The sequence below is a fragment of the Carettochelys insculpta genome, chromosome 30 (genome assembly GCF_033958435.1).
Source record: "Carettochelys insculpta isolate YL-2023 chromosome 30, ASM3395843v1, whole genome shotgun sequence".
In the NCBI taxonomy this organism is placed as follows: Eukaryota; Metazoa; Chordata; order Testudines; family Carettochelyidae; genus Carettochelys; species Carettochelys insculpta.
Window position 1 is genome coordinate 7207455 of NC_134166.1, and position 10959 is coordinate 7218413.

General features: G+C 47.6%; 1 protein-coding gene across 3 annotated transcripts; it reads right to left on the bottom strand.

Moving 5' to 3' along the window:
- Positions 1 to 1695: 1695 nt before the first annotated feature.
- On the bottom strand, positions 1696 to 7937 carry MCL1 (MCL1 apoptosis regulator, BCL2 family member). 3 transcript variants are annotated; one of them, XM_074980555.1, is made up of 4 exons: positions 7272 to 7936; positions 6434 to 6523; positions 4903 to 5150; positions 1696 to 4344 (listed from the first exon to the last, which is right to left on the bottom strand). In XM_074980555.1, the coding sequence occupies exons 1-4, from the start codon at positions 7897 to 7899 to the stop codon at positions 4228 to 4230; spliced, it is 1083 nt and encodes a 360-aa protein (XP_074836656.1). In that variant the 5' UTR covers positions 7900 to 7936; the 3' UTR covers positions 1696 to 4227. The 3 variants fall into 3 exon arrangements, with proteins under 3 accessions (XP_074836656.1, XP_074836657.1, XP_074836658.1); XM_074980557.1 differs by lacking the exon at positions 1696 to 4344 and adding an exon at positions 5316 to 5408 and having other exon boundaries at positions 5013 to 5150; positions 7272 to 7937; XM_074980556.1 differs by lacking the exon at positions 6434 to 6523.
- Between the last annotated feature and the right edge of the window lie 3022 nt (positions 7938 to 10959).

A 10959-nucleotide genomic window follows, 5' to 3' on the forward strand; every position in this document is an offset into this window, starting at 1 on the left:
TGCCACCTGAGAGGTCAATTTCACATGTCCCTACTAGAAGGGCAAATTGAACCCTGGACCATAGCTTCCAGGCTAGTGTAGACATAGCTTTACTACTGGGGCAATTTAATAGCTAACTGGGCAAGGAGAATTTCTTAGCAGATCAATTTAGCTGGCTCCAGGCACTCCTACATCATTGGAGCCTAAGAAAAATTGCAGATATGGTCCACACCTAGAAGTTCTCACAAGGAACTAGCGAACACCATGGCTTTATTCAAAAACTGGAGGAAATACAGGGAGGTAATTCTTGTTTAGAATGTGAACCTTTATTTCACTGCTTCAGAGAGAGAGGAAAAATAAAGCATGGATTTTGGTTACTAGTGCACTTTCTGCTCTCTGCAAGCCCTTCTTTGAAAAGGAAAGGAAGTTTCCACCCTTTCACCAAAGCCGAGATAGTCTCTACTGAATAGATAGCCACATAGTTACCAGGAAGCAAGACAGCTTTGACGCATTTTACACCCACTGCCTAGAAACAGAGCAGCCAAGTAGGGAAGGGGAAACCCACTCTACACTTTCTGTATTTGCCTATCTCCATAGCAAAGCCCTACCTTTGCATGAAGCCATTGGACTATGGGAGGGTGCTGCACAGATAGCATTTGTAGACCAGTTCACAAAGAAGACTGAGCTACACTGTTCCAGACAACACGTTGCTATGTACTAAAATTGCTAGCTTTCTTCCGATGGCAGAGGTCCAGCTTCTGAAAGGTGTGGAGGCCCCTTACTTCCACTGATTCCCATAGACAGCAGGAGCCCAAACACCGAGGATTGGGACAGTGGCTCACTGTTGTAGAAGGCAGCTATGTGCTTCCTTGCTCAATGAAAGCAGAGTGTCTGCTCATTGAAAATGGGGGTAGGGAGGATGGAAATACATGGTCTAATTGCACTGTGCATTTTCTAGTGGAATTTCAGTTTAAGTGACAAGATTTTATTTTTAACATTGCTGCCAAGATTTCTGACCCAAGCAAGAGCTGAATGCACAGCAGCAGAAGGGAGAGGACCCCCTCAGTTAAGATCTCAACTATTCCCTGCTAGACCACAAAACATACCTTTTGTCTTCCGAGACAGATCCATGAAACAGCTATTTGCCAGTGTGCCAAATACCCCCACCACAGCAATGTCATCACCGCATCCAGAGCCAGCCTAAAGCTCTTTCAAGACAGCGAGCAAGCATGAGCTCTTAGTACAAAGCCCCAACTTAACTCACTGTACATATTATGCACCCCCATCATCCTGTAATCTTGTACAGCTGTTTATTCCTTTCAATACCCACACTCACACTGAAAAGCCTCCCCAAGCCCATACATCTAAAAGCACAAGTCCTCCTTAACTCCCTCAGATTACAGAAGTCAGGGTAAGTTATACCATTGTTGAGAGGAACCTTTGGAAAGGTATAACTATGATCAAACATTACTCCTGTAGCAAAATTCAGGAAACCAGGTGCCCTCATACTACAATGTCCACATGGAAGAGAGATGCTATAGCAGAGTCCTGGTTGGCAGGAATAACACTTAAATAGCAATTAATGTTTTCTTGGCTGCAGGGGGGAAAAAAAAGCAGGCTAACTGTACAAGCAGGCCTACATTGTTAGGTTACAGAGACTAATTCATGGCAACCCCTTGCCAGATTACAGAAAGCATGTGATTTAATACAAGTATAAACATTTGCATGTTTTATTTTCATAGGGAGCTGTATACAGCAAAGCAGGCATCCTTGCCAAAGAGTTGGCCTAATACACCCTTAAGCAGTATGCCTGTTTGATGAAGGCCATTGGACTTTTGGGGGCAGTGGGGAGGAGAAGGGGATGAGAGAGAAAAGAGGAAAAGTATTTCAGTTGTACACATTGGCTGGACCATGCTGAGACCACCAACAGTGGCCAAGCTTGCCTTTAATCTTTTCAGAGTTTGTTTGTGAAGCATTACTGCAACTGTGGAATTAGCCTCTCCCTTTGTGGCTGGGTTAGGTTTTACCCTCTGAGTGCAGCTGTTAGCACTTTTATCTAGGCCTGTTTGATGTTTAGCTGAATTCTTGTATGCAGCTGTTGTAGTAAGTTGATCTGCTTAGTGATGACCCCCCTCCCCCACCTCCACTCCTTTCAGAGAGTGGTGATCTGGTAAGCTCATTGAAATTTAAAATTGGCAAGGAAACAGCCATATTCCTCACATAATTTTAGGTCACCTGACCAATCATGCAGAGCAAGGATCTCAAAGCTGCTGTAGCATGGACAGGATGTTGGGGATTTATCTTGAGCTCATTCACTGAGGAGCACTACCATGACAGCTAGAGCAATGGAAAAGTATGCTTTATCATCTGTATAACTTGAAGCAACAGCTGGACCCAAGGAGAATGGGTAGCCTGGTAGGGGGTAGCTCTAAGCCTTGTACAACACCTTAGAAAGCTAGCTCTGGGTTACAGAACACGTGTCATGTATGACTGACTCTCTCGCTCTCTTTTTTATTTATATATATAGGAGAGAGAGAGAGAGAGAGAGAGAGAGACTTCTGCTCTCTACACCAGCAGGCTAGAAGTTACAGCATCCACTTAAGGCAATAGCACTGCATAATCATACTCTGCGGTTAACTGCCTGGAAAAGGAACAGCAGCAAGTTTTAATGGTGTAGCAGTGAACAAAAACCACTTGACAAGAATAGGGATGCTCATTTATTGTGTAAACAAGCAAGCCTGACAATAGCACCATGTTTAAACTCTAGGCTTTTACATTAGCTTCCACTTCAACCCTAATTCACTCTGAACAAGAGCACAGTGAAGACTAATAGCTAGTTTTGCTGAAAACCAAATTTAATATGAAGCTACTTCGCATACAGAGGGAATCAACTGGCTTATAGGTAAGAAATTAATACCAGATTACACCCTGCCCAAAGCAGATATTTAGAAATAGCTCCTGCAGGATTGAACCAAGTATGTTGAATTGATGGATTCACGGTGCTAACTGCAGATTCAGTCCGATTTAGTTTTATTTAGTATGAGAGAATGCTGCTACATTGAAACATTAGCTTAATTTTGAATCAAGGCTTAAAAAAATAGATCAAAATAAAATGTGACTAGGAAACAGCCAAGAGTGGTTCCAGAACACCCACCAATCCATTAAAGAGTCAGAAATAACCCAAAGATTAAAAACTAATAAAAAGTTGCCGTTGCCAGCAAGTCATGGGGAATACAGTAAAATCAGCTATGTTGCTGATCTTTGCCAGAGAAGCCTAGCCATTTTACTAGAGTACCGAGGAAGAGACACTGTGTGGAATCTAGGTGAAAGTGAAGCAAAAAATGCCATGTGCGATGGCCTGAAGTATAGTATTTCAGCAGAGTTATTTGGACTCAAGTCATCTTTTGCCAAGAGATAATCTCTGTAAAAATGTACATATTTTACAGATTTACAGGTTTTAGACTTTACAACATTCTCTGTACAGCCTCCCCCTGTGAAGTTTACATACTTACAACTGCCCTCCCTATCTTTACAGCTGCATGTGTTCTTGGGCATCACAGCAGTGTAATAGAGGGGGCATATAATGGCCTAAGAAGCTTTACTGGCAGCCTGTTAAAGTTGACTAGCTACAGCAAGATCAGGCATCTGAGCCTTCAAAATGACTGTACCCCTTTTCACTGCTGATGGAATGTAGGCACTGCAGCAACAGTTCCACTCAATTGGAATCTTTTTGCACTTCTAACTCAAGACACAAGCCACAAACTCAGGAGATTCCATGGGTCCACAGGACCCTAATCCACATTTCCAGTGAGCTATGATCACAACTCTGTGCTAGGGAAACGAAACTCGTTCTGTATACGGCCATTACACCAAACTTAATAAAAGCCTCTAGGTAGTCCACAGTAAGCCGCTGGTGTTTGTTGACTTGCAGAACAGCAGTTGTTCCCCTTAAATGATAAGGCTTCCACTTGGAAATAGTAGCTGTAAAAGGAAGCAGAGTACTACTTGCTTCATATTCTGTTCTCATTAGCAAAAATCCTCTTGTTGGTACTCTCAGCCAGACTGCACCACACTATCCTTTCAGGGGGAGGTGGGGAAGTCACTCAGTGGGATTCCCAGGTGTTATTCTCTATGTTCCCATGAAGTACAGTGTCAGATGTTTTCACAGCAGGAAGTGTGCAGTTGACTAACTCTAGATGCAAAGGAGAGCTAGTCCACCTGGCAGTCAGTCATTTATCACTCCAAGGCTCATCGCATCATGTAGGCCAAGCTTGCTCCCAGTCCAGCAAAGCCTGCAAATGCCACCAGAACATTCCTGATGCTACCTTCTAGATCCTCTACACGGAAAAATTCAACAAATCCCTCCTGGAAGAAAGAAGTGAATTATTAGTGTCTAATATTAGCAGGTTTCATGGGGTGCTCACAATACCATTTGCCTTTATGGAGGGAGGACAGTATTCTCATAACAGTAGCATCCCCTGTATGCCACAAAGCGGACACTAAGCACTTATGTCAAACTTGCATCAAATACAAGGGCAATTTGGACCATTCTAATGGCAACTGTGTATTGGGTTAAGTGTGGAATTGGAAGCTAACTGCTGAATACTCATGGCAGAACAGAACAAGTATTCATTCACCTTTGCACCTGCTGTTCCCTCTCTTCCATTTGGGTATAACATCCACAGGACTTTTATATACATGGCTAAAAAGCACTCTAAGGGCAAAGTAACATCATAAAGCACCACACAGCTTTATGACAAAGTGAGTCACAATCTGCTTCCATGTCAGCCAGTAGTTTAACTGGCTTGGTAAGTCAGTCTCTATACCTTAGGCACATACAAGCCTGGGAATCATCAAAAGATAGGCAATCACTACAAGACTGGTGGACAAACTTCCACATTCAGTCCCTGCAATCTCACTTACCCAGCCTCTTTGGTTAATTAGCCAATCACGTTTGTCTGTGACAAGCACATCCGTAATGATCCCTGCTAGTTTGTTGATACAATTCTCCTGGTTTATGCTCTTCAGGTGTTTTGCAACAAAGGCACCAAAAGAGATGAGTGTCACAATTCTACCCCAGTTTGTTATTCCATCACTGAAAACGTGGGTTGCAACTGCAGACACTGACTTCAGGTCCTCCTCATTCTTGATGTCTAGCTTCCGAAGCATCCCTGAAGTGAAAGATTAGCAGAACACACTGAGACTACAAAAGCAACTTACCTGGTGACTGCAACACTACACAATAACAGTTTAAATACCAGAAAGCATCTGACTTAAAAAGCTAGACAGTACATATCCTTCACCCCAAGTAAAGCAGAAGATGGGAAAACCATTACCTTAAAGCATGAATTAATCTAGGATGTTCTAGTGCACAATTCCTGCTGTGAGGGCAGGAGACCGGACTTGACCTCTGAAGGTCCCTTCCACTTCTATGAGATAGGTATAATTACATTAGCACGAGCTTTTTCAGTTTGTTGAATTTTTTTGGGACAGGAACTTAAAGTGAAAGTCTCCTAACACAGCAAACTTAAGCTTCGGGGGGGGGGGGGGGGGGGGGGGGGGGCGGGGGGAGAACCTATTAGCCAAGTCAGTCCTCTCCCCCTAACTGGATTTAGAATTACAACACCAAACTGGTTTCTCTTCCAGGTCTCCTGAACAGACTAGGTGAATTAGGAATGAAAACAATTGTTCTAACAGGAAGTCCAACTATTTGACTCCACAGCCCCTTTAATAAATTAATATCCAGGCATTTAAACCTAGTTTGATATAGTTCAAGTTAATGTAATTCTCCTCTAAGATTACTTCCCTAAATCAGCACCACGAGTTGATATTAGTTTTCCAAAAATACTGTTTATCCCTGCAATACACAAACGCAAGAAAAATGAATTTATTCAGGTGACAATGCCAACAATAAAGGCTAATGAACTCCATTCCCACAGAACTAAGCCCATTAGAAGGCCTCATCTTTGACTTCAGATCAATACAAAACTGGGGAAAATCTAAGCTCTCATATTTCAGACCCATTACATTTTAAGAATTGTTTGAGGTTTCTCTTCATTTTATTTTCTTTAACCAAGCCACTCACCTATTCTGCATTTGGCAGTAGAGCAACATAATGGCCTTATTTATTAACAGTATCCCTTAAAAGGAGCCATTTGGGAATTTTATATTATGTAACTACTGTAACATGTGACTCCATTTCAATTTTTTTCCAAAGTTTGGCATTTCAACAGAACCTGACAAACCTGTGACTATTAGGACTGCAATTCTCTTGCTATTACTCATTTAATCAAGTTTGAGACACTGGAACAGAACCCAATACATGTGATCTTCAGAAACTGCCACAAACTGTAGACTGCAGCATTAGGCATCAAGATGCTTGCCACCCACCCACGGCACGAACAGAGCTACAGAAACGTGAATTCTTATCTTAAGACTGTGTAGTATTAACTACTTAGGACGAAACTGGCATAAAAAGCGGCAACAGTGTAAGAAGTGACAACATTCAGGATCAACATTTGCCAGCACTCGGTTCTCCTGCAGCCTAGGAAGAGAAGAAACAGGCCTCATCCATAACCTGGCTAACCTTTGGACAAGATTTACAATATATTTGCATGCCCACTCCTGCATCCTGCTAGAGTTAGTGTGTGACAGTCTAGTTTTGCAGAAGTTACAGGATTTCCCCCACCCTCCAGATAAACAAAGTTTAGTTTCGTTTTTGAAGAAACGAAGGTTATTCTCGCCGAATACGTCCTCTAACGGGTGGCAAACGCCCTGCAGCCCAGTCTGCCGCACCCAGCCGAGGCGGCAGGAGAGCCCCCCTCCCAAAGCCGGCTTCCCAGGGCTCGGCCTGCATTCCCCATTTCAGCGGGTCTGCAGCGGCCTGCATTCCCACATTTCAGTGTGGAGAGCCGCACAAGCGCTGAAGGGAGGTGCGCAGCCCCCGGAAGTCTTAGCTCGCGGGGACCCCCAGCTGCAGACCACAAGCCGAAAGCCGCTCTAGGCTAAGGGGGAGCCCCAACGACAGCCCCTGGTGCCCCCCCGGACTCCACGGACCACACTGCCCGAGAGCGCCATGAAAGCCCCCCTCCCCAGCGTGACTCAACAAACGCTGCCTCCTCCCACGGGCCACCCGCAACGGCTCTACCGCCGACTCAACGCAGCGGCCCGGGGGCCACAGCCCAGCCACACCTCTCCCGTGGGCTCGAGCCCACAGCGATCGGGCCCGGCCCCTCCCCAGGGCCCGGACGGCGCAGGCCCAGACCCCCCCCCTCAACGCCCCTCCCCCGTACCTTGGAAGGCGATCTGGTGCTTCTCCATGACGCCGTCGCCGACCCTCCGCAGCGTCTCCAGCGCTTTCTCCATGGCGGCGGGGCCCGCCCCCCGGGGCCCGCTCAGCAGCCGCTTGAGGAGCTTGGCGCCGCCAGGCCCGGAGGGGTCCGCGGCCTCCCGCAGGTAGCGGCTGATGAGCTCCAGCGAGTCCTGGTACAGCCCGTCCGCATCGCCCTCCTCGTCATCAGGCGGGGTGCTGGGCAAGGAGCCGGCGGGCGGGCCCGTCCTCTCGGCTTCGGGGTCGCAGCCGTCCAGCTCGTGTTCCGGGAGCCACAGCGAGGCCGGCCGGGTCCCCCCGGCAACCAGGGAAGGGGGGGTTGTCGGGGAGCCAATCAGTGTCCGGGGCCCCTCCGGGGGCCCCTCGCCAATCAGCGCCCGGGCCCCCTCAGAAGAACCGTTGGGACCCCACGGCGATCCACCAATCAGCGTCGCCCGCTGGACGCCCTCCGCCGCGGGGCTCGGGGCGGAAGGTGGCGGGTCGCCGCCGCCGCCGCCGTTCGGAGAGGGCGGCGCAGAGGTGGCCAGCGCTGGGCCACCCCCGCAGTACAGGTTGAGGCCGATCACAGCGTTCCGCTTCAACGCCAACATGGCGGCGTCTGCACCCAAGTTGGACAATTGGCGAAGGCGTCGACCTATATATATAACGAGCGGCGGATGGAGGCGGGGAGGGGAGGCGGGGCCTGAGCCCGCGCGCATGCGTGCTGCCAAGCGGGAGCTGGTGAATGAGTGGCTCCCGGAGGGGGCGGTGGTCGCAGCTGCAGCGTGTGTGGGGGGTCTAGCTGAGTGGGGGGCGGCGTGGAGAGGCGCACGGAGGCAGTGGGGGAGGGGAGCGGGATGCGGGGTGAGAAACTAGTAGGGGCTGGCTTGGAGGGCGGAGGCATCCGGAAAGCTGTGGAAAAATCCAGACTGGTTGCGTCCTCCTGCGGGCTGCGCTCCCCGGGCCTGCGGGTTTTCCCGTTACAGGTTGTACCAGGCCAGGGAAATAACTGGGTTCCTTTTTTTTCTTTTTAAAGTCGATTATGGAATTTTCCAGTCGCTGTCACCACACAGCCCCCACTACTTCAACAAAAAAAGGAAGAAACCCAGGTCATCAGATGTTCCACTGGGGAGGCGGTGGGGCGCGGGGAAGAGATCAGTATTTAGATACAAAACCAGACCCAAACTGGAAGGCGACGCCCGGGCTGCTTTTAACAGTGTTGCAAGTTTTGACCCAAAGGAGCCCGCTGTGCTTTGGGAGGCCATGTGCGGACGGGACTGGCTTTAAATCGTCCTTCTGGGGAATGCTGACGCCTGGGGGATACTTATGCTCATGCTCCAAAATATCTGTTAGTCTCTAAGGTGCCACAGGACTTCTTGGTGTTTTCCTCTGGGATGAATTGTGCATGCTGCTTAACAACGCCCAGTAGCATCGTACACAATTGTGGGATTGGAAGTGAAGGAAAGCACGGCCGATGGAAAATGAAGGAACTATGCAGGGTGTAAGTGTTGGATTAGGGACATGACGACAACACCCAGGATTAACACACTGGGGCTACATCTACACTAGAAGCATCTGTCTACGGAAGAAGTGTTCCAACAAAACTGTCAACAGATCCATCTACACATAAAAGTGGATAGATCTTTTGATCTGCTCTGTCGACAAAAGGACCCCCAGAGTATTTACACAGCACAATGTGTGTGTAGACGCTCCGCAAGTTTTGTCTACAAACCCCTAGTTTTCTCTATAAACTCCTAGTGTAGACATAGCCTAGAGGTATGCCTACACGACAGCAGCACAGCTACATACTTACTATGTTAATAGCGTATGCACAGGACAAAAGGTGATTACTCTCCCAAACAGCTGACAATCTCCGTAATGTTGCATTGCTTCCAATATTGGTGTGGACTATTCTGTACTGTGCAGTATTCAACGGTGATATGCAAACTGTCACTTAATCAGCTTCTGTACCAGATGACTGGAGGAGAGCTAGTGTGACACCATTTTTTGAAAAAGGGACCAGAGGCAATGCTGGTAAGCTTAACTTCAGAGCAGGCAAATTGAATTGCTAGGGAATTCGTACCATCAGTAGAGACAGAACTTAGCTGTGTGCACTCCACTAATCAGCTGGGTCACAGTGGCATTTGAATCTCTCCTGAGTAGCTGTGCAAGTGCACTTAAAGGGAACACTGGTGAGGGAAGAGCTCCATGCTCTGAGTGTCCCTAGCCTTTGACTGCCAGAATCTGGGAGTGAACAATAATGGAGGAAAGATGAATCACTTCCTCCATTGCTAACGGAGGAAAAATCCAAGCATTGTTATAGGCTGGGGACTGACTGGCTAATCAGCAGTACAGCAGAAAGGGACCTAGGGATTATAGTGGATGAAAGGCTGGATATGAGCAAACAGTGTGCCCTTGTAGCCAAGAAGGCCAATGGCATATTGGGGTGCATTAGGAGGAGCATTTTGAGCAGATGTAGAGAGGTTGTTCCCCTCTGTTTGGCACTGGTGAGGCCACATCTGGAGTACTGCGTCCAGTTTTGGGCGCCCCAGTACAGAAAGAATGTGGATGTGCTGGCGCAGGTTCAGTGGAGGGCAACAAAAACGATTAAGGGGCTGGAGCACATGACATATGAGGAGAGACTGAGGTATTTGGGCTTATTTAGTCTGCAGAAGAGATGACTGAGGGGTGATTTAATAGCAGCCTTCAACTTCCTGAAGGGGTGCTCTAAAAGGGATGGAGAGAACCTGTTCTCAGTGGTGACAGCAGAACAAGGAGCAATGGTCTTAAGTCACCTCTTGCCTTGACAAAGCCCTGGCTGGGCTGATCTGATGGGTTTGGTCCTGTTTAGAGCGGGGGCTGGACTCAATGGCTTTTTTAGGTCTCTTCCAGCTCTATTGTTCTATGATAGGAGTAGGTTGGATATTAGTAAAAACTACCAGGAGGGTGGTGAAGCACTGGAACGGGTTGCCTAGGAAGGTGGTGGAATCTCCATCCCAAGAGGATTTTAAGTCATGGCTTGACATAGTCATGGCTGGGATGACTTAGTTGGGGTTGATTCTGCTTGGGGAAGGGGTCTGGACTCGATGACCTCCCGAGGTCCCTTCCAGCTCTGTGATTCTATGATTCACTCAGTGATTAACACATCTGTTCATTCCCTCTGAAGCCCCAGGTATAGGCCACTGTCCAAAGCCAGGCCACTGGACTGACCCAATGTAGCTGTTCTGATGCTCATATATTACTCCCTGGTTTGCAGTTGGATGTGCCACTTCAGGAATCCCAGAGATTTGAGCCTCCTATCATGGAGACCTACTCATTTGGGCATTATAGAGGTAATATGTAGTTTTGTGTATGCTAGCAGCCCATCGCAGCAATGGTGAGAATCTTAGCAACTAACATTTCAGACCCATATTATGCCAGTCTGTATTGGAAATGAGATTGATCACCAAATAAATCATTTTGTTAGTCTCTAAAGTGCTACAGGACTGCTGGTTTTTTTCCTGGTCTGGGAGTGAGGAATGGGTAGGTGAAATGAGAGCAAGCTATGGGGAAAGGAATACTCCAGATAACTGTTTCTCCTCTTCCCACCTACTTCGCATGGCTATGTGTACATTCAGAAAGTGTTCAAAGAGGATTTGAACTTAACACTTGGCTGATGGGAAGGGCAGGGC

What these genes read in the sequence shown, in the direction of transcription:
- MCL1 (XM_074980555.1), bottom strand. Translation starts at nt 7,899, where the DNA reads ATGTTGGCGTTGAAGCGGAACGCTGTGATCGGCCTCAACCTGTACTGC. An exon ending in GCACCAGATCGCCTTCCAAG is followed by an intron (nt 6,524 to 7,271) that starts GTACGGGGGAGG and finishes TTCTCTTCCTAG; the next exon opens with GCTGCAGGAGAACCGAGTGC. An exon ending in TAATTAACCAAAGAGGCTGG is followed by an intron (nt 4,345 to 4,902) that starts GTAAGTGAGATT and finishes TCTTTCTTCCAG; the next exon opens with GAGGGATTTGTTGAATTTTT.